At 38.3% G+C, this 24412-nt stretch overlaps 1 protein-coding gene across 6 annotated transcripts in view; it reads right to left on the bottom strand.

The window, feature by feature from the left end:
- The window catches only part of dock10 (dedicator of cytokinesis 10), a 64880-nt gene extending 40468 nt beyond the window's left edge, over positions 1-24412 (bottom strand). For 4 of the 6 annotated variants that reach the window (XM_078929651.1, XM_078929655.1, XM_078929652.1 and 1 more), the window contains exon 1: positions 2065-2350. In XM_078929651.1, the coding sequence (XP_078785777.1) occupies positions 2065-2223 (159 nt within the window). In that variant the 5' untranslated portion in view covers positions 2224-2350. Of the gene's footprint in view, positions 1-2064; positions 2357-24147 lie in introns of those variants that run through there. The other 2 variants (XR_013647146.1, XM_078929653.1) reach the window with 2 other exon arrangements.

The following is a 24412-nucleotide window of genomic DNA, read 5'->3' as shown; positions in this document are numbered from 1 at the left end:
ACGCTACAACATTGGACAATGGTAGTGTGTGGATTAACACCGCTGCATCACAAGCAAGAGAATCCAGATTTGAACAGTTACAAGAAACCTCCTGTGCAAAGAAAGTGTGGAGGATTTTATCTTTGGGTGCAGATAAGTTTGTCATTCTATTGTTAGCAAATGTGTTGTGTCTGTCTCAGGTTGCAACAGACTACGCTACATGTTCATGAAGACTGATGTTAGGCTTGAACATCTCACTGACCCATATCTGGTGGGCATATAAAACAGATGTTTCGCGTCAAAGACTGTTTTCAAAGTATTTCATGCTGACACTTTTTTGTTGCAAAGCCTCACAAGTTTGTAGTATTTTGAAAGGTACACAAACTTTAAAACATCCACCATCCTTGAAAAGTCAACCCCATTCCACCATCTAAAATATACTTGTAAAACAGCTAATTAGTTAATGTTTTGAGGAGAAAATGCTGACTTATGGTACACAAAGCTTTGATCAAAAGAGACGCACAGGATTCCTGCAAATGTGCAATGCAAATGTTTTTATATTAATTAAATTAACCAATCTGCAAAAGATCAGTACACTGCAGTTTCTTTTTTTACTTTTTAGTTTATTTGCATTAATGTATTGCATTTTGTAATTCATTTAAGATTTGAAAGCTCTGCTTTGCCTAATATCTGATTTATGTTTTTTTCACTCACAGTGGAATTGGCCTCTTTAGATTTATGCTTTTGCAAAATTCTCTGCATTGATCTATTTCATACTCTGTGGAAGACATAATTCATTCTAAGGGGGGAAGAAAAATGCAGCATTGGGGCAGTAGTTTCAAACACTGCTGATGTTTTTTTATGTTTAATAATTGAATTAGACATTAGACATTTAATTAGTTTACATGACTTTTGCTGGGAAAGTCATAAAAGCCAAGTTTTAGGGAAGTAACATAAAATTGTACAAAGAAAATGTTATTTTGAAAGATGCATGTTGTATATGAATTTTACGTATTTACTCTACAAGCAGCCCTACTACAAGGACAAGATGATATAAAAAAATCACAACTTTAAAGACCCACTCTGATGAAAATCGTGTTTATGTTGTTTTAAACATGTTCTTGTGGCATTTTTCTCATGATGCAGGAAAAGAAAGAAAGTTAAGCTAAAATTGCATTTCTGAGTGTTAATTTATTTCAATTGTTGCAATCAGGAGCAGATGAAAAACTGCTGTTGGAAGAAGCTTGTAGCTTTATAAATTAAGCAAAAATGCTAAAATTGCAGTTGTGACAAATAGAAGCTGCAACAGCAAGCCACAAGCTCCCTGCTCCACTCCATTCTACGTGCAGGCAAATAGTTCCATGTAGGTCTTCTTTTTTCTCATCTGAGTTGGCATATGGCTACGGCTAGATGGCTCCAATATTGCTCGCCATTTTTGTTGCACCGGAAATGTTGTGAGGGGGCTGTAAGTTAAGCGGGAAGGAGTGTTATGAACTGCTGCCCCTCTGGTTTCTGTTCTAGAAAATGACACAGGACTTTAAGGAAGATTACTTTTTTAAGTTTTTTTTTTTTTTGTTTTTCAAGCATGCATTCATTCAAAATTATTCACCATCATTCACCATGATGGTTCTGTTTAAATAACTATTTTTATCATCTTCTCTGCACTCCGTATGCACAAAAAGCAGGTTTTTCCCACAGACATGAAATTCCTCATGTCTGACCCCACATCCCCCCTCTACTCTCCTCCCTCCATTTCCGTCCATCTGCATATCAGCTGTAAGGGCAAAAGACCCAGGCAGAATGATTGATAATACGTCAACCCCAGTAATAAAAGATAAAGTTGAACAAGGATAGCAGAGCTGGTGCAGAAAACCACAATACTGGAGGTAATTCTTGAATGGTAAAAAGTAAATGTGATTTTTACTACTTAACTCTTTTCTATTCTGGTTAAAACAGAACAGGAACTACCAATAAAGCACATAAAAAAATATGTTGCCACCAAGGAGATAACTGCATCCAACATTAACTGCCCACACATGCATTTACTCTGTAATGTGGCATTGGGGGTGCAGTTGCGCTGGTTACCATTATAATGATGGCAAGTGGTGAGTTGTTGGTGGTGTAACCCTCTAATGTAGGTGTTGCAGCTTCCACTGACATCTGGTCCTGCCGTGAACACATGTGACCGAAGTCGGATCCTCCCACTGACCGTAGAAGCAGGACCACACTGGCAGAGCAACCCATTTTCCCCCTGCTTTAATGCTCCAATCCAGCCGGATCTCATCCAGCAGTGCAGGCTTCACTTCCAAGGGTCCTTGTTGGGCTCCTTGTAGATTAGAATCCAGGTGCGCTCCCAGCTCAGCCACAGGTGAGGCAGTCAGTTCAAACCTAATCCAATCAATACCTATGTCTCCAGCCAACCCCGTCTCACCCTTATACTTTACTTCTTCCAGTCCAGCTTTGCACACTTTAGCAAATATCCCTAAGCTGCTCTGTTCAAGGCTCCTGCTCCTAATGTTACTGTTGCTGAGCTGACACACTGGCATGTCTCTCTCTCTCTCCCCCCAACACACAGACACTGATTGCAGTTGTGTGTGGTTCAGCCCAGCCTGGTTCCTCCAACAAATCACACTTTGCAATGCATGTCAGCTGACCAGAACCAGAGCTTTTTTAGGGTAGAGTTCTGCTGGCTGTGCTTGTGCTGTTGTGGCTCCGACAGTGGAGATCTTACTAGGACATCCTGCAGTTCTGCCCATCATGAGGGATTGTTTACACCAGCAGAGGTTTCAAAGAAAGGAGCTCACAAATCATGGAGTATCTAAATGCATGTTCTTCCATTTGTTGTAACTCTGTTACAGAAAGAAGTCAGATAAAGTTTTGGGCTCTAAGGAAAGTGAGAGGCTGTTAAATGGAAAGTGGGTGGAAAGTGGGAGTGAGTGGCTTTACAGACGAAGCATTCAAGCTGTATTTTTGAGCCAAAAGACAGATTAAAACCTCCCTTAACCTTTTTTTTTGTATGCAGACAGTCATAAGTGCACTAACCTCGCATGCAAAAAGGCATCCCATTGAACTAAATATCTCTAGGTCAGTTCTACCACTCGTGTTTTTTCTTGTTTAACCAAAACATCTGGTCTTGCTTTATTCATTGTGTTCCTGCTTTTCTCTAAGCATAGCTGAATTTAAATAAAAAGGGGAAAAAACAATCTTAGAATATAATTGCTCTCACATGTTTTACCTCAATTTAACATCATCATTGTTGTCAAAGCTAGCAGAAAGCAGCCAACAATGTATTTGCAAAAGTGCTGGCAACTTAAAACTTTCTGATCAGTATAAACGTTTTCGTTTTATTGTTCCCTGTTCAGATTATTAGGGTCTTTTTTTAACTTCTATATGTTTTTTGAAACTTTACAATATCTTTGTACTTCTAACTGTGTGAACAATTCAGGAATTACATTGTTCACCTGTTTCAGGACATGACAACTTTAACGTTCAGCTTTAAATATTATAGACTTGTGCATATGTTTTATAAAAAGGGAAATAGTGAAGTTTCACAGGCCAGAGATGAAGAAGGTGGAAGACTCTTAGTACTTAAGGTCAACAATCCAAAGAAACAGAAAGTTGGAAAGAGGAGAAGAGGTGAGAATTTGGCATGGTTGTAGGATCCCCTCATTCAGAAAAGCGCATTCGCCAAGAGAAAATTAAATATTCAAACATATATATATATATACATACATATATATATATATATTATATATATATATATATATATATATATATATATATATATATATATATATATATATATATATATATATATATATATATATATATATATATATATATAATTAATAGTATTCTCTATTCTCTAGGTACTCCTCAAGTTTAAAGAGTGAATTTTGTCCATGTACAGCCCATAATTTTGAGACTAGGACAAAAGTTCACTGAATTTTTGTAACAATTGAGTGTATGGTTGCCATCTCTACAAATGGCCGCCATTTTTGATTTTTTTTTCTCATGGCTAACACGGTTTTTGGAAAGAGGGGATTCTAATGTACATCTATGCTGAATTTAATGCTTGCACCAAAAAATGTTCGATTTGTCTGAAATATCAACCTAACCAGCTCTGCTCCTCTTAAAAAGAGACAGGAGGCAGAGCTGGAGGTTCTGTCTGGGAATGATGAGGATGGATAGGAACAGGAATTAATACATCAGAGCGACAGTTCTTATTAGATGTCTTGGAGATAAATGAAGGGAAGCCACACTGAGATGGTTTGGGCAATGATAATTTAAAAAGATATGAAAAATGTTCAATAAAATTAATAATTTGAATGAAAATGCTCAATTTTGTAATAACATTTATAGCATGGCAATCACATTTTTTCACAAAAAGATTATACCAGATAAGAAGTTGGTCTACTTAATTATAAATTGCACACACCAAATTGGCTCTAACCAAATGCCATTTATGTAGGCAAAAAATGTACATTCTCTGAGTTTTTCACTCCCATTGGTCCCTATAGAAATCAAGAAGTAACTATGGTGATGTTAGGTCACGACTAAGGTCATTAGTGTCTGTGTCACTGCAGCATAAAATCCCACCCACCACCCACGCTTGTGTTCATTATTAAGGTACTTTACATGGCTGAGTATAAACATTGTAACACACACACAGAAAGAAAAAAAAGAAAAGCAGAAACAAAAGCATTCTAATGAAGAGATGGAATCTCCCTCCTACACATTAGAAATATTAGCATGTGCCACTCAGTGGGAATGACAGAGCATATGTCCACTGTCCAGAAAAAAAGTGAGAGAGAAAAGGGAAATACTAACTGCACCCACCAGCGCCCCCCACCCCTTGCTTCCAGATAAACTGCCTCTCACTGCTGGCTTCTCAATGCAACATGCCTTATAGCAGCAGCTATTACACACACAAGACACAGAGATGGGCTTTGTTAGTATTCCAAGCTTCCACAATGGCCCTGTCATGCAAATAAGCCCACACAAACATGCCCTGTGGTTAGAAGTAAAGCCTTGCGTTTTAGTAGTTGTCTTGATCTTGTACTTTCCTTCACTGCTTTTGCACCATCTCCAAAAACCAGGTTGTGGTGGAGACAGGCAGATGATATAGTAAGGCACTGAGTTGCAATAGCTCATAAGGATGACCAACAAGATGTCCGTTTATGGTAATAGTTATTTTACAAGGATAGAACATCAAAGTCAACCATTCATTCAGGACAATACATTTTTTATTTGTTTGTAAAAAAAAATGTTGATTTTTATCATTTTTATGTAAAATATGTGCTTAAACCTTAACACCCAAAAACAAAAAGTTAACAAAATAGTACCTGCTATTTTGAACATTACAGGCGAGCTTATGTGCATTCACACATTTACAAATATTTCCTCTGTGGAACACGTAACATTGTGTATGGGCAGGTGTACATTTTCTTTTTTACAGTTTCTCCCCCTTTGAGATCATTGTTCTTGTAGGGAAATCCCGGTGGAACTTTACAAATAGTCCACACATCTGTCATTCATCTGTCAGTCGGTGAGCTGTCCAGACTTTGAGAGTATCAATTTGGCACTGTTCATGAAAAACTAAGAAGGGTGGCCAAGGGGAGGGAAGTCTGGGAATCTTGTTCTCAGATTTTCCTTTTTTTTTTAGCCCTAGTCAACTTGACCCCTGATAAGAAGCAGTCAATGCATCCATGGGTGGATGTGTGTAGTTTTGCTTTAACTTAAACATGAACAGTGCCTAAGAAAATATGCTCCTGCTTTCTAGCTTTTGACTAGGTTAAACTGTGCAAATCTGAGCCTCCATAAGAAATGACATCACTGGGGAGTGCGTGGCAGAGTGCTCCCATCATTTATGGAGTTAATGTATTCCAGCTGTGGCGCCTCAGTCACTCCAAGCTTTTTTCCCCCCTTTTCAAAAACCAAATCCTTTGACAGCAACTGAGTCTAAGTTCTATATTTGCCCCAGTTTAACTGTGAATGTTGCTTAATGTTTGCTAATTATTTAGGTCAATGGTGATAAGCTGTTTTTCCTGACTTAGAAATGCATCAGTCAAGTAAAGTACCACAGTCCAATAAAACCCCTGTATGCTGCCTTTTAAGCATCTAGCTCTGCTTTAGTTGGGAGCCCTGTAGAGCTGCAGGCTGAATCTTGGAAGCAGTATTTGATGAGGTATGGAGCTCCACTGGGCTTACTTAGGAAAACAATCTCCTGTTCCCAGGGTAACCATAACAGGAAGGATTCTGTCACTGCAAACTGCTGGGAACTCAACAAACCACAGTTTGGCCCCTGGCATCCACAAAGCAACAGCAAGGGACATAGGGTCAAACTTGTTCAGGCTCTTTAATGCCTGTACTCCTGCAAAACACATGTGTGCATGCACACATACACACAGACATTCTCTGACATGTTGCAAAGAGGGAGCAATTTTAGCAGGACTGCTTTTAAAAGAAATTGAATCTTAGCCAATAAAACAATGTTTTTTCTCTTACTTATACCTATGTTTTCTAAGGGTAATTTGTTGCAGACAGAAAACATAACATGACAGATTAGCAAAGTAGGATGCAGCATTAAGCGGTTACTTTTAGCTGATTGGCTAATTCCACAAACGTTTGAAAACTTCCTACAAGCACAGTTGCAATCTCAAAAGTCGTGATTTGCTTTTCTCTGTAAAACCTCAGCACACGGATGCTCCACCACAGCTTACCATTTCACACAAACAGGAAGACAGATGAGGTGTAAACCAATAATGTTTTAAATTCTTTCTTTCTATTGTGCTTTTCTTTTTTACTATTATTGATACATGTATGGGTCCCCCCATCTATGTTGAGTAATGTTGTACTTTTTTCATGTATTTCTGTGACTGCACTTTATTTTTACCATAAAATGTTGATGTGTCAACTGATCATTTCAAATTAGTTCCTAAACTCTGCTGGCATGTCAGGAGGAGGTAAATTCCTTGGAGCTGATATGTTTCTCTTACAGAACAGCATTAAAGTCATTTGTATGTGTAAAGAAAAGTTCCTATCAAAGTCACACTAACTGTAATACTGGGGTTTTTCTGTGGATTGCTTTGTGGAAACAAGTAAGACATGGAGTTTACCTTTGTTGTCTGACTCTGTGTTTAGCTCGTTCCTGGAGGCAGTAATAAGCAGGAAGGCAAGACTACGACACACTGCCAATGCCATCTAGTGCTGAGGACTTAACACAGCAGCAGAGTGGACACTCAGGAAGTTCTGTGTTTGTATGCCAGGCTCCTCACGTCTATGTCCCTGTTGTTCAAGATATTTAGTGGACGACCTCTAGGAGGCGCTGTGTACCAGAAATCCTATTTGGTCCACCATCTGGTTTGTTTAGGAAAAGGAAGCTATTAGAATGTCTTTAACTAGAGTTAGAGTCCTGAGGCAGGAAAAATCTTTTGTTGGAAGGAGCAAGACAGCAGATATGAGATGGAGAATCTGGAATAGGGGAAGCACTGCTAGAAAATGAGTATATTATTAAAAAAAATGTATTCAACCTTTTAAAACTCCACCGCTCACTCAGTCCATAATTAATAACAAAAACCTTTAAAAATCAAAAGTTTAACATTATTTTCAGAAAAATGAAGAGTCAAATTACAGCTCAGATGTTGCATATGCATATGCCAGATATAGTGTATCCTTAAATCTTAAGAATTTCACAGAAAAAAGCTGGATGTTAACAACATTAGTAGAGCAACAACTTGAATACTGTTGAAAAAAGAATTCCCGTCAGTGTTGAGTTGCATTGATCAGCATAAATTTTGATAATCTAAATATATTTACTGTATTAATGAAGAAAACATTAACATAATAAAAAACAAAGACCTATAAAACACAATTTCATATTTACCTATGTATGTGTTTGGTCTAATACCTTGGATTTACACGGAAACAGTATTTTAAAGTAGAGTTTTACTCTATACTGTCAAACCCTCAAGGCTTCAGTCAAAGCATCTCCAATCTATTTTTTCCCCCACAACGATTTAAGAGGCCAATTGCTGAAATCTGCACACAAAAAAGAAAAAGAAAAAAAAACGTATGCAATAGTAGAATCTTTGTATTTAAAGACAAAGTTGGATTTTTTTCAATGTCATCATACATTAACGGAGACTTACGTAAAACAGACAAATTGCATCAAAAGAATGAAAACTTTAGGTTACAGGGAAAGAGAAAATGTATACATAGTTTCATTTCATATGCAACAAAAAGAATATTACCGAAACAAAAAATGCTAGTCACTGAGGAGAGAAAAAGTTTCACTATGAATGTGTTTAAGAACTTGATCTTACCGGAATCATTGCTAAACCTACATAAATGAAAGCAGTTCAATATCCGCTATTTCTCTCTCAGCACTAATTTTCATCTACTGTGTTTTGGTAAACATATCCGTGCCTTTTACACAGCTAGTTGGACTACGTTGGAGCTTATTTCTGCAAAAATAAACCATAATTTCCACAAATAGCTGACTCTTTATATATTTTTTCCTACGACTTTAATTAGCTTGAAATATTTTATGCTTTCCGGACTAAACGTAAAATAAAACAGATCTGTATGTGTGTGTGTATGTATGTATGTATGTATATATATATATATACATATATATATATATATATATGTGTGTGTGTGTGTGTGTGTGTGTGTGTGTGTGTGTGTGTGTATGTATATGTATGTATGTGTACTTGGCCAATACATTTTTCGGACTGCTTAATTTGTTCTAGACCGAATCCTAACCCTTGCGAATGGTCTATATTCAGACTGCAGTCAAAAATTATTTTGATAACAAAAAAGCAAAGAACATGCTAACAAGTCAAATAAGCTCTTTATACCACTTCAAATCACTACATCTGTTGAATTCTTCGTCATCTGTGTCCCTTTGGAACAACTTTGCCATGTCCGGCCCTTCTTCTGCGTTGCTTCATTAGCAAATACTGATACCTACAGTGTCTTCTAACGGTTGTCGCTATCTATTTAAAAATAATACATTTTAGAGTGCGAACCAGTTGCACCCACAAGCCAAACTGTGCAAAAAGCCTCTATTTATACTCAGAAAAATATGGTAGGTAATAAAATACGGCAGTAACATGTCAGCTTTATTCTCTTTCCTAGACACATTTTTCGCCTTTTAACATTCAGTTGACACCCACACAAGACATACACAAAGCCTGCACACAACCTCTGTGTGACCTCCACACCAGTGCTCACAATCTACCAGACGCCCACTCAGCACTGCTCCATCTCCCTCTCCCTGATATTCCAACTTAGTTGAAGGATGCAACAAATCTGATGACTTGTCATGTCTTTTTATGAATACTGTAACAACCTTTTTTTTTTTTACTAATTTCCCACTTGTATCCCATCCAAACCATCAGTCTCCTCCAAACCCCATAATGTTTTATTGACTTCTTTGCAGACTTTTTTGGGGGGGCTTATACAAATTATTAGCATTATGACTAACATATAAAATGGTGATAAAGATAAAATACTGCAAGAAAACTAGTTTAGTTGATATTTTAAGCAACCACAATACAAAATTCTGCAGTTTAGGCAAACATGCTATTATTAATTTGAATCCAAAATCAGCAAAGTGACAACTGTTTAGGCATGAAGAGCAATGTATTTCGGTGTCCCACCTTGCCTGTTCACATGGCAGCCTGTTTGTTACATCAAATGAGGGCACAGAGATGTCACAGACGTAAAAAAGCAAAGGCATGCCATTCTGCATCAGTGCAAAACATGCAGATTTGTGGAAAGGCTGAAGCAGTATTCTGACACCTAAAACAGTTAAATTTATTTACTTTCAATGGAATGTCACTACATGTCATTGTATCGAAAGCAAGGGTAGCTACACTTTTTTGTTGGGATATTTTATTTACCATCTTTTCCGCATTATAGGGCGCACCGTCAATTAATTGGTCCATTTTCAAACTTGTGTCGCATTAGGCGAGACAAAAGAGTCAGAGATAAGTGTGTCAGTCAGTCAGACCTTTTTAACTGTGTTCACAGTAACTCAAGAACTTGTTTGTAACATGCTACATGTTGACCACGTTAGAGCTGTCAGCCGCTTTGGCGTATTCACAATACCCGCAACTCCCAACCTTTTTTTCAACACGTAAAAAACAGACTGATATCACTAAAACTAATACTACTGTGAGTGACTACACTAACTCCTAACCCTGCTAGTATAATGTAGAAAAAAAACACGGTCTGGGTCTGCTACACATCACCTGCGCAGTAACACCCAAACAAACATTTTTAAAGAGCGCTGTTCATTCATCATTCTTCTGTTTGTCCCTTTCGGGGTCATAGGGCTGCCTGAGCCTATCCCGGCCACTAATGGGCGAAGGCAGGGGACACCCTGGACAGGTTGCCAGTCTGTCGCAAGGTCACATATATCACACACTCATGTACTCACATTCGCACCTATGGACAACTTGGAGTGACCAATTAACCTTTTGGACTGTGGGAGGAAGCCGGAGTCACCAGAGAAAACCCATGCATGCACGGGGAGAACATGTAAACTCCACACAGAAAGGTCCCGCATTGTTGTTCTGTTTTCAGGTCCCCCAGCTGGCACTTGAACCAGGGGCCTTCTTGCTGTGAGGCAAGAGCACTAACCATTGCGCCACCATGCAGCGCTGCGTACCTCTTAAAATCAGGTCCATATTAGTATTCAGAATTAATCCATATATAAGGTGCTCCAATTTAAAAGACGCACTGTCATTTTTTGAAAAGAATTAAGGCTTTTAGGCGTGCCTTATAGAGAGGAAAATATAATAGTAAATGCAGAATAGTTTTTCTTGTCATCTCTAAGAGCTCAACAAAAAAAGTAAAATACATAAAGCATAAATTCTAAAGCCACGGATAGTTATTCCTCAAAAATTTGTTCCCATTTACATCAAAAGTAAATGTCAAAAGGAAAAAAAGGATTAATGGCAACTGCAATTTATAACAATGTGCAGTGTAAAAGATTGGTTTCTGTATAACCTGCATTGGACTATTTCTGGTTTAGTTCCTATTAAAAATTACACTAGCCTTCCAAAAATGCCAAGTTAATTAGGCTAACCATGTTTGTTTATATCCAACTTTGCAAGAGCTCTGCCTGGTTAGCACGGCTTCAACATGTATATACATATGTACAAAATTTTGTTCCAATCAAAAATATCCCACTTTTGTTGAACATTTTGGCATGCTGTACTTTAATAAACCCTCATAAAAGGTTTCAAGATTAACGTAAAGGGCTCACGGTGAATTACTGCAGGAGATGAACTCAAAAGTCAATGTGCTTGAAAAATCCATCACTGGTTTGGGAGCCTTACCAAACCACAGCTTATGCAGATTTCCAGTTTTTAAACTGCTATAAAAATAACAATAAAATAGACTTCACTCAGACAAAAGAATCAGGACATAGTTTTTAGACACGATTTATTCACATTAGTAACCCAGACCTACATGTAAAATGTGATTCAGTGTTTCATCAATTAAGTATAATTTCTCTTTTTCTATCTCCACTTCTTTTTTCTTCCAGCAGATTTGATTTGGATCAGGTTTTATAACCAAGCTAAACTAAAAAGTAGTATTTTTTTTCATCAGCATATGTAATGGGAGCTGATTCCTTAAAATAGTGTGCTTTTGTGCATAAAGCACGTTCTTGTTCTTTCTAAGGTGATTAAGTGTGTAGCAAAGACTTTTTACAAAATTCTGTTTTAGCATCGTCAGCCAACGTCCGTTCTGATATCAAAATATTATAATTCAAAATCATAGACTGGGTTTTAAAAATCGAGACAACCACTATCTGATGCTGGGCAGCAAACTGTACACAGAAGGCGTATTAATATAAACCCTGTGAAATTACTGTAGCAAGTTTCACTAATATTAGACAAGAATGCTCAACATCAGCTGAGAATCTGTGGCAAATAAATGGTGTATACTTACATAGTGCTTTTCCCTCTTGCTTTAAGGGCCAAAGCGCTTTACAGTCAAAGTCCCTTTTACTCATTCACACACGTATACACTAATGGTGGCTCCGCTGCCTAACACTGGCTACAACCTCAACCACTAGGAGGAATGTAAGGATCAGTGTCTTGACAGCATTAAAATAATGCAAATGAAACATTATTATTGTCTATGAAAAATTTAAAGTGTTTCCACACCATCATTTTTTGCTGACATCACGTGTTGTCCACTAATAAGGCACTTTGTTGTTTTTACGTTTTAGTCAAATAAATCTCTGTGCCTTAATCCAAATAGTCTTTTCCAATATCATATATGTAATTGGTTTATTTCATTTTGAAACGATTTTGTAATGGTATAGGTGTATTTAACTCTGGACTGCTCGTGCATCTTAGCTCCAGGCCTGGAAGAACTGCTCTCACTAACAGGAGAAGGGGCAAGGGCGGATCTCTGGTGCCCTAAAACCAGATTCGAGTAGAGGGGGCTCGTCAACCTGGGATGGTAGCCCATCCAGGGTAAGAAATCCCGATTTCAAATCTCTGCTTGCCTGCGGCATACCCAGTCATAGGAAAGTTTTCAGGAGTAAACCCTGTGGAAAAATCTGCAGTGGAGCCCCTAAGGAGGTTTGATCCCAATTCTTGACATCTCTCCGGCAACTCCTGCAGCTAAGTTGGTGCCAAGCATATCACTCTGCGTTCCTTTGGATAACACCAGCGAGGCCGGGAGCTACAGTGTTTGCTGTAACTCTACAACGGACTAGAGCATGGTGCAGATTCTATTGTCTCCTGAGACAGAAGGATGCCAACAATAGGTGGATTTGATTAACAATTTATCTTATAGACAGATTCATCCGGTTGGATTGGAGGAATATAAATTGATTAATCAATTAAGCCAATTAATCACCACACCTCTAGTTTTGTGCCTATAGGACACTTCACCACATGGGTGGACAAGGCACAAATCGAATCGATTCAGAGGTTGACCGCTCTAACTTAGCACCACAGACGTCCTGTGGCGACAGAGGTCATTTACATCTTACAAAGGGCCCAAAATTTTTCCGAACAACCTACACCAAAATGAATAATTTCCATAATGGGTTTTAGAGTTATGGTAAATTAAGGGTTGAAATGAAAAGTGTGCTTGGTGAAGGTGGCATGTATACCATGTAATTACCATTCACAAAATCTGGCACAAGCCTTAAGCGAAGCTAGGGATAGCCAGAAATCTACCATCCTGTTGATTATGTCTATAGATCAACTGATGTACTAATAGATAACCCTGAGGGTAAAGAAAAAAACAGGTCTCTTGCAAAAAAAAAAAAAAAATGGCTTACAGCTCTTTAACCACTAACACTTTTGTTTTTGTCATTTTTGACTCATGGAGAAAAATTATGATTTATGGTTCGCTTTTGTGTACCATGTCTAAGTAGAACAAACAAGTAATAATGTGAGACTATCACAAGTTCAGTAGGTGGTCTCTACGCAGGAGGTAAAATACTTTTTGATTTGATCCTGTGATTCAAACTAAAGATGGCTTAAAGAATGTAACGTCTGACATATTTTATTTGGGCCCCATATAAATAAATTGCTTTGGATTAGACAACTGTGAGTACAGTAAATGAGAAAAAGTCAGCATCTTGTTCCACAGTGTGTATGAGAGTGCTTTTGAGGGTCAGTCAGTCATGGCAGTAACACATTCAGGCCTCCTACTCTGGAATGCAGTATGAAGGAGAGGGACAAGACTGCAATTCACTCGCAGAGCCACTGAACTATTCTTAGTTCAAATATGTGAAGTGGACCCCCACCACCAACCACATCATCCCATTGACTGGGACAGTGAAAAGTCTGAAAATGGACCGTGAGATCCATTAAGGTAGCTCCGGATGTAAAGGACTTGAGGAAAAAAATCATGAATGGTAAAAAAAAAAATTCTGCTTCGGTAATGTGAAGCTTGGTCAGCAACGTCTAAATAGGGGCATTAAGTGGCTGTAAAGCCTAAGCTAAAGAACTGATTGTGATTGTATATTAGCACAAAGCCTAGAGCCCCCGGGACGTCTTTCACTTCGTCACTCTTCTCATGTGACCTCTGACAAACACTACCCCACTTTTTTCTCTCTGCTTAGTTTTTCTACTTAACAGACTCAACTCAATTGACAACAGTGAGGAACTACAATGAAACAGTTGAAGGGAGAGAGATTTCAGTGCTAACCCTCAGCCTGCACACTACTGAGATCACTGTGCAGTGCATCAGAGCTTAAACAGTAGGGGAATTCAACAGGAAACAGTGCAGAGACTGACAGTTACAGGCCTAGATTATTCTTTTAATTTATTCTTTTTTCCACCAACTTTAATATCTCCATCCTTTTGGAAGACTTCCTCACAACCAGCTAAGGCTGTGTACGGTTCTTGTGTTATACTATACAACCATGACTGTGCTATTTGGCCAAAGTTCATTGGTGACAAATTTTAAATGCATTTTATTTGCTTTGGTGGTATTTTTTAGGTTTAAAGTTATTTTTACTTTATCCTTTCATATCCTAACATTAAAAAATATCAAAATGTCAAAAATAATTTTTTGGAATGTTTTTCTTTTCTTAAAAAAAAAACAAATTAAAAAAAAAATCCAACAAGTGGTTAGAATTTGGTAATTGCTTTTAAACCTTGTGCCTTGTCTAACTTTCTCCAAACATTTTATCTATACCGACAATCAACAGCCATTTTCTCAAAACTATGTTGTTCAGCTTTTTTAATGTGAATTTTCAACACATATATGTAAGGATTATGCCACTTTATTTGTCTTGTTTGACTTCTCGGTTTTTGTCATATTTTGTGTGTTCCCTCCGTCACACCAGGTTCAAGATGTTAACCCTTGTGCTATCTTAGATGACCCCACCCTTACATTGACGTGTTCTCCCTACCATGACAAAGGTGGATAAAGGTGGAAAGATTTCCTGTAATCCATGGACACCAGTGAAGATCACAAATCATTGAGGAAAAAAGTTTAACGCACCGTCTAGTGGGTCTAGATGACCCAACTCCCAATGTTAAAGTGCCTAGGATAGCACAAGAGTTAATCATCCTCAATTGTCTTAATCTATGTTAATTATCCTGAGTCTGTTTGTCTTGTTGTCATCTTATCCTTATCATCCTTTTGCTTCTACCATAGGTCTATGGTTTTGCCCCACTTTGGGTTTATTTATTAAAGTTTTAATACTATCAATCCTAGTCTCTTGGATTTGGGGTCCTTCACCACCTGACAAAATGGGACCAGAATTGTATTTTTATGGCTTATTTGATGGTACATCTGAGGTTTCTAAGTATTATGAAGTATCTAATGATGAATTATATTCCCAAGATTTAACTTGATTTAAGATTTTTGTTTTGCCTTATGATATATAAAAAATAAAGATTTTTTCTAATGATGATTGTTGTTACGGAAATTGTTTTCAAAGGTTTGCAGTTTAGGTGGAGAGGATTTACTTTTCACAGCTAATTGAAGAGAATATTCCAAGTTGTTAAAAATCGGATGTGTGCTAAGTGGAAAATTTAAGCCTGCACACAGCACAGTGTGGACTTCGTTTCTTGCAGTTGTTGCATTCAGGAAAGTTCTTTTGATTATTTGTGCATATTTGTGAATTGCAGAGGTGCAGATAAGTGTAACCTGGGTATTTTACTGTAATGCCATAAACTTTCAGATAATTGAAATCATCTTGCTTATGGGTCTTACCTTCTGCATTATCGTGTATGTCTGATATGCACAAAGTCAAGATGTGCTGTATGAAGTAGCACTAGATCAGCCTACATAAACCTCAAGTTTCAGCTTATAAGTGCTGTGAGATTTGAAAGGAAGTTGGAAACACACATATGCACGTCACAAAAACGTAAATGACTGCTTGAAAAAGTGGCTGAAACATCATTGCAAAAACGAAGACAAATCTCTAAATCTGTCTTTATGAAAATGTGACCACAGAAAAACCTCACTGTAAAATCCTTGAGGAGGGGTGATAAAGATATTAACAACCTTTCCACTCCTTTCTTTTCTTCCTGTTCCCACCCAAAATCCTACATTCGTCATTCTGGATCTTCCCGCGTTTTAGTTTAGCTTCCTAAACAAGCAATTTTCCTCCGTTTGAAAGAATATTTCTACCTCTGTCTCACAATTTCCTGTCCCACTGCAATAATGGGAAGGAATACAAATCCTAGAATCATAGATTCAGGATTATACTTACAATAATACAGATGTGTGCCACCTAAATAGGAATATTTCCATAAACAAGATAAAAAGGGCAAAAGAAGGCAAAATCATGGGTTTACTTTTTGTCAGAGGTACACCACGTACAAACCTAAATATTTGTCTTTTGTAGAAATTACTCATTTATATATATATATATATATATAAGTATAGCAGAATGTAGAGTTGGCATACATCAGATAAGGAATGACAAACAGAGAAAGACTAAATGAGAGGAAGATAGGAGTGTTTCCTGTTAGAATTCCACCCTAATTGACCTTTCTTGGTTACCAAGGAAACAGAAACCTTGGCAGTACACGAGTAATTACTGGTAATCTGACCAGTTTCTTTCCTTGAGTTGCTAGTAGTTAATCAACATAATTTGGACTCTTATTGAAAAAGAGAAACACTGTGGTTGATGAAGTATGACTGATTTAAGTAGCTGAAAACAAGATTATTCTACATTTACTTTATACACTTTTATCATAGCATGTTTGTTGGTGCATGTGCATGTCCAACACACACACACACACACAAACTCTAACACAAAGGCACAGGCTTACAGCTACATGCGCTTGAAAAAAAAGGCAAGTCAGCAATTACGCACAATGCTCTCCAGGCAGTCGCCATGAAGTGTTAGAATAAAGCAAACTCAGACTGACATCATGTCCCTTTAAAACAAAGATCAGCCGCAACATATCAGTGGGAGACGTCTACAAAAAGAGGCCTCCCCACCGAAAAAGGCACCCCTCACACCGGCTAACACACATTTTAGCTTAAAATAAGTCTGTGTGCTTTTCTGTTGCACATTGTCAGATCAGATGTCTGTGACAATTCTTTGATTTTACATTTCGGCAGTGGACAAGACTTAAAATAAAGGAAACCTACATTTTTATAAATGTAAATAGAAAAAAATTGAGGTCATGAATTATTTCCTGTATAAGCAAATGTTGTGGTCAAGAAACAAAAAGGAAGTTTATTGTGCTATCTTAAAACTTTAAGAATTCCATAATTATTACTATTCCAACTTGTAACAAAAAAGACAAATAATGACAGAGGTTTGTTGTTCAATTGTAAAGGTCTTAGAAAGTAAATGGTGGCTAAAGAAAGCCTATAATCTTATATGGGGATTTGTAGTTTATAGGTTATAGTGTATTTGTGGAGGATTGAAGTGATTAGAGGCCATAGATTGGAGTGTTTCTATGAATGAACATAAAATTGGTAAAAGAAACATTTTCTCATCATGGCAAAAGAACAAATTAGGTTACTAAAATAGAATAATCTAAATTTAAAAAGAAATCTTTATTAAGAAAGGGAACTCTATCCCTAAAAACACAAATCAATTCTCCTTTGAAGCTTTTCATAGGCAAATTACAGCTTGTGTGATTATATTCTTTTAATGTATAGTTTTTTGGTGAAAGATTCACCTACTCTCATTAAAGTCAACAGCCAAAAGTCAACAATCAGACAGCTTTTTCTACATTGAAGTGTTGTCGGGCAGGTTCCACATTGTTTCTAGCCTTGCTAGCACCATGCATGACAGCTTTGCCACAAAAACTGTATGAAGATGTGTGAGAATGGGTTACTTAAGTATTTGCAAAGAGCTTAGTTTGTGTTGTATAGGTGCACACATTTCCAATTTTATTCTTCTTTTTCACCTTGTGGCTGCTCCTTTTAAGGGTTGCCACAGGGAATCATCTGCCTCCATCTTTTCCTATCCTCTTCACTCACACCAACTACCCTCATGTTCTGCTTGACTACATCCATAAACCTCCTGTTTGGATTTCCCCAAGGCTCCTCTTCCTGGTAGCTCCAATCTCAGCATCCTTTTATCAACATCATCACTGTCCCTCCTCTCAATGTGTCCAAATCAAATCTGGCTTCACCGCTTTAATCTCCAAAACATCTAACATGAGCTGTCCCTTTAATGTATTAATTACTGATCTTATCCATTCTCATCACTCCTTAAGAAAACCTCAACATCTTCAGCTCTGTCTGCCTCCTGAATCTTTCTCAGAGCCACTGTTTCTACATTTACAATTGTATCTCCTAGCAAAATTTATGTTAGGATAGAATATTGACAACTAAATTAATAGTAAATTTAATCAGTATTGATTTATAACCAGTTTTACTAATAACTAAATTTAATGAATGAATTACGAACGTGTCAATCAAAATTAAGTTAATTCTGTATTTTCTGGTCAGTGATACTTGACCCTGGCACCAATGAAAGCCAGAATATGATCAAAATAAAGCCAGTTAAACCATAGGGACAGTAAGGAAATCAAGGGCAACCCAGTTGTCTGCTGATGAGGAAACTGCACAAAATCTGGGAATCTTATAAGTAGGCAAGATCTCACATATGGCTTCAAGAGTTATACCAACTGCACACAAGGAAGCCTGCGCTGCCATACTGGGCAAACAAACTCTAAACTACAGTTATGCCAAGTTGGGCATGCTGGCATCCAATCCCTGGCTGTGCGCTTGGTGTAGCTGGCATGAAAAAGGCATGAAACAACATTTGGTTATTCCTAGGAGGCAGCCGGGTCATAACAAGAATGACACTTGTGTATAGTATGATGCTGCTCACTTCTGCTGAGAACTGTGCCTAAACCTCTCAATAGTTCAAATAGCATGAATGTGTGATTTTAATTTGATCAAATTATAGTTCTGATCATCTAAACAAAACAGACACACTTTTAGCATCTCAGTGCCAGATAGAATCCTAAAAGAACAGAAGAGAGCACCCAGTGAATACAGAAAGAATGAGATATGTTTTACTAAACAAAGAGCTGTAACCCCCAATCCTTTATGTATTTATTCTTCACGTTTTCTGCATATTTAAAGATGGGTGGGCTGACCGCTCTGACAGCAGCGATTGCTTTACCAGATCAGAGAAAAAAATCTAGCATGCACAAAGGGGTTTTTACAAGGTATCATGAATGCTATCCACCCCACTACACAGACTTAAGGCAACTGCTCTGACCTCAGGGGGGAAACAAAATATTGCATGCAGTTTACGAACAAGTCAGACATGGAGGGAGGGGTGGAAAAGTCACTGAGGAGAGGGGTGATATTGAATGAATAACTAAAAGTGCAACTAGGAGAGACAGGGTCAGGGAGAGGGAGAGTGTTAACGCTTCGTTGCTCGTTATGCCATAGGGCCTGTTTCTGCTGACCCGCTTTCTTTCACCGACACAGGCCGGACATGAGCACACTCACAAAAACCTCTGAGCATGAGCACTTACCACAAATGAACATTATTCACCCATTTTACTTCAGCCTGTGACCACACACAACCAGTGTACACATTCGTCTGCTTAAACTGCATATTTTTTTGACAGTAAGTGATAGTCAAATTCAATAAACAAATCATGGTTTGTATTATTAGGTTACTAATCAATTTAGGACCTGCGTGGAGTAAATTTAAGAACTATAAATAGTAAAGACAAAAACGTTCAACATTCATATTTTGCAGTGATACTTTATATACCAGTACCATAAGAGGTAAAATGAGAAAAAATAATCCAGAAAATCCCATTGCCTAATTTTGAATGAATTCATTTGCAAATGATGGTGGAAGATAAATATTTGGTCAATAATGAAAGTTCATCTAAAAAATTTGGGCATTCCCTTTGTTAGTAAGGACAAAGGTCAAATGTTTTCTGTAATTTTTCACTGTTGCTTTTATTTCGGTCCATTACTCCATGCATATCTCCTCTGAAGCTGCGATGTTTTGCTTTTGTCATTTGGCATCATGGACTTTCAGCTCCCTCTTTGGGTTTGAGATCTGGAGAGTGGCCACTCCAGGACCTTGAAAAGCTTACAATTCCCCTCTTTCATTCCCCATTGGGATCATTGCTCTCCTGAAAGATTCAGACACAATTCATCTTCAATAACGTCACTGGTGGAAGTAGGTTTTCACTAAAATCTCACCATAAATGCTCCATCTATTCTTTCCTTTACAAGGTCTCTTTGCAGAACAACAGACCCAAAACATAATGTTTCCACCCCATGCTTCACAGTAGGTATGGTGTTCTTCTGCTGCAACTCACCATTCTTTTTCCTTCAAACACTATAAGTTGAGCTTTTACGGAGATGTTGTATTTTGGTTTTTATCTGACCACATAACATTTTCCCAATCCTCCTCTGGACCTCTGGATCATCTAAACGCTCTCTAACAAACATCAGATGAGTCTGGACATGTACTGACCTAAGCAGGAGAATACGCCTGTCACTGCAGAAGCCGCGTGGTGTGTTACTGATGGTATTCTTTGTTACTCTCTGCAGGTCATTCACTGGGCGAGAAAATTATTTTAAAAAAATGATGCAGTGCATTTTACATTTTTCCTTTGCCCAATATGTACCTGCTATATGTTTGGAAAGAAAGCTGGTATGTGATATAAATCGCATTAGGTAGCTGATAAATATATTTTGTTGGTATGTTTGTAAATCTGACTCTAAAAGCAGTAGCGGTGCAACAAAAATGGCAATATTGGAGCTATTCAGCTGTTCAGATGCCAGCTCAGATGAGGAAAAAACAAAGATGTTAGGGCAGGGGTCGGGAACCTATGGCTCGCGAGCCATATATGGCTCTTTTGATGGTCACATGTGGCTCGCAGACAAATCCTTAATTATACTTTTTTTTTTTCATTAGACCAGTCCTTCTCGGGCGCGATGCAATGCCAGAGGCGCGCAGTAGTAGCGGTGCTTGGAGAAAAAACTATCAGTTTACTGTTATCTATTATTTCACAGAGTTTGTACCACCCGGAAACCTTTGAATTGCCTCCCTGAGGAAGAGCGCGCAGTTTTGGGGACGGGATGTGTGAGGAAGAAAGCAGAGGGCGGGGGGGGGGGGGGGACAGGCAGCAGGTGAATCGCGCAGAGATGGTAAAAACGTAAACCTGCTGCCCGTCACTCCTGCAGCGTGAGTGTGTGTTTGGTTCCATGTCTGTCTCACATCTAAAGAACATTCAGACCTACGATCACGTTTAAAGTCTCAACGCCTGCATGAAGCAGAAACTCACCACGGATCAACCAGACTAGACCATCAGCAAACCACCACGAGAAATACTCATCATTTATTAGCAACAGTATAACAATGTTATTAAAAAGAATCCACAGACTTATTGGACTTTAAAAATGTTGAAATTACATCAAATGCACACATTCATTTGTATATTTAGTTTTAAACATATTGTCGCGGACTGAGTTTAACTTGGCTGTTGGGCCGCGTTAAAAGTTCTGGAGTTCATGGAACGCATCGTTCAAGCAGAGATCTGATTGGCCCTCAGTTCTGTCGCTCAGCCTGTTGTTAGGGAGTTTGGACCAATGGGGTTCAGCTATGGGCCGAATAAGGAAATGGGAGGGCTGGAGCAGGACGGGGGAATATAAAGTTGGGAGAAGTGCTCTCGTCTCGGCGGGAGAGATTCAGGAGTTGCTGAATTAATTGTACGGCGTTTGTTGTGGTCTACAGTAAACAGAATAAAGAACCTTAAAAGAGGTTAAGTCTCCGTGCCTTAGTGTGGGAAAGGGACACTACATTATTGTATGGCTCTTTCGAAATTACATTTCAAAATATGTGGCGTTTATGGCTCTCCTGGCCAAAAAGGTTCCCGACCCCTGTGTTAGGGGATCTATTTGTCTACAAGCAGGTACATCAGAATGGAGAGGAGCGGGAAGCTTGCGAGTTCCACGTCACACCTCCAAGCTTTTTCAAACTGCATTTTTTCGTCTGCTCCTGATTCACACGGTTCTAATAAATAAATGCTCAGAAATGCAATTTTAAGATTACATTTCTTTATATATGTCCTCCATTACGAGAAAAATACCACAAAAACCGCCCGACATGTTAAAAAAATCAGAAACAGCATTTTCTTCAGAATGGGTCTTGCAGGCATCATACTTTCAATCTCCAAAATATCTTATAAATAATAACACATACCCTTTCCCAAAATAAAAATAAAATTCTCTTATGTTGCATTTTAGTCGGTAGTCCTCGTGACATCACACCTATAGCTCATTATTATTTCTGAGAACTTCTAAAACCAAGCTGAATGCATTTGTGGATAGGAGCAATAACTTTCCCAGTTTTGGAAATTGACAAAAAACAAACCTGAAATCTGGTTTGTTTCCAGACAATGTTGCACAAAGTTACATCTAAGATTAATTAATGCAGAGTAAATTAATAAGAAGACCTTAATGGTGGCCTGTTAAGTACACAAAGAAAGTGATGTTCAAGAATTATTCAATTTGTGATTAACAAACACATCTAGAAGGTTGTCTGATTTCCTTAGGTTAAGTGTGTCCAAAAGTGTAAATCTAAAGCCTCCTGAAGCAGAGTGGATCCTAGAGAAACAAAGTCCTGGTCTGTTTACTCATCCTTTTATGTTTCCTTTGGTACAGTAATGTTAAAGAACTATCTAATAGGTAATATTAGTACTATATTCTGTATCCAACTCATTGCGATTCAAAGAGCTTACATGGAGTCATTACCTTTCTTGCTTTTTAGAGATGTTTCACATTTTAAAGATTTTTTTTCAAAAAAAGAAACAAAAATACTTCCAAATAATTGGCATTCTTGCACAGTATTCTCGCCTTTGTTATAGTATTTCTTACTTACATGCCTCACCTTCCTGCACCACAACTAAATCATTCAACCAAGAATTTGAAATCTTGTTTGGGGAAAATTTGACATCTTATTTTTATAATACGGTTTTTATTAGTGCATCTAGACTAGCCCCTTATAGCCTGGGTTGTGACATCTCAATAACAGCCATTCCTTTAATCTGAGGTTCATGCCAGTGCAGAGGCTTGCCCTGAATCTTCCTCTTTCTCCTCTTCTTCTGTGAGCTTCTGCTTCTACGTCACCAGGGGACACATTTTTTTGTAACAATAAAAATATGACAGACTTTTTTGAATATATTTGCCAAATAATGCAACAGGAAATTTTAGTTCGCAGGTTTATGGTTTTTATCAATCATTATTTGATAACCAAAGACTAACACAGCTGCTAACAAATCGATAATAGAAAACTGTTGTAACATGTGCAGTGTATTATTTTATGTATGCCACATGATTGAACACTGTCCCTCTTCATTTTCAGACACTTCTCTGTAGTGCTCCACTGACACACTAACACCAAAGCAAAGAGGAGTGAGGATGAACAAAAACAACTGCAATGACCTTTAGTTGTGAAAATAGACGTATTACAAAAAGGACATTAAAAAGCAGCAAATATATTCATGTAAAAGAACAATCAAAGCATAAATTATTTATCCTTCAGTGTAATGATAGCTGTCACTGTGTGCCACATTTATCTATGGATCCCCCCTCTTTCTTCAATGTTATCTGTCAATCAGAGCCCCTTACTATAAGGCGTGACACACCCACTGGATCATATTTTTTCTTTTCCCTCACAATTCACAAACCCATTGTAGCTTGGTGGTATGATTTGACATAAATCAAGCTCAGTGATCGAATTCATGTCAGCATTTGAATGTTTTCTCCGTCCTTTTTCGGCTCGTGGACAGATGAAAAACCGCTGCTTCCATCCAATTCCCTGCATTTCATTCATCTATTGAACTAAATCCCCTGCCCACCGTGGTGTTATGGCGCCTTTATGGACCCACCTCAACCAATAAAGAAGATTATGGGATGCAGTTGCAAGTGAGATTTTTCTGATTTATTCAAACTGAACTGTTCAGACTGCGTGATCAATGGAGCACAGCTGCACTGGTGCCTGCGCTCACCGCTGCACGGGGAGATGCAGCATGAATGTCAATGCCAGATGATCGCAAAGCCTCAAGCCAGTCTGATCTGCACGAAACATAAGCTGCAGGTCTTCTGTGAGCTCGCATGGGCCGGAACTTGATCAGACAGGTGGGTGATGCGTTTTCCACCCATTTTTTTTTTTTATTAATTTTTTTTGACAGTCCACGCAGGTCCACTCACCGTCACTGCGGACTGTCTGACTGCGCTGCAGGCTGTCTGCCGGATCTCCGCCGCGCTCCCAGGTTTCAGCAGGTTCTTGGTGAATCTCCGGCTGGATTCGGCTGCCATCTCCTCATCTGAGGCGATTCCTGAACACAGATTCACCGCAGCAGCAAGTCCCCGGTCCCGGCTCTTAAAATGAGCATAGGAGCACTACAGACGCGCGTTCGCGCACACACAGACACACGCACACACACACATACGCACGAGAGTCTGCACACACTCT

Source organism: Oryzias latipes, chromosome 13 (assembly GCF_053564925.1).
Source record: "Oryzias latipes strain Hd-rR chromosome 13, Olatipes_Hd-rR_3.1".
Classification (NCBI taxonomy): domain Eukaryota; kingdom Metazoa; phylum Chordata; class Actinopteri; order Beloniformes; family Adrianichthyidae; genus Oryzias; species Oryzias latipes.
The sequence above is the reverse complement of the archived record's forward strand: the minus strand, read 5'-3'. Positions and strand labels throughout refer to the sequence as shown.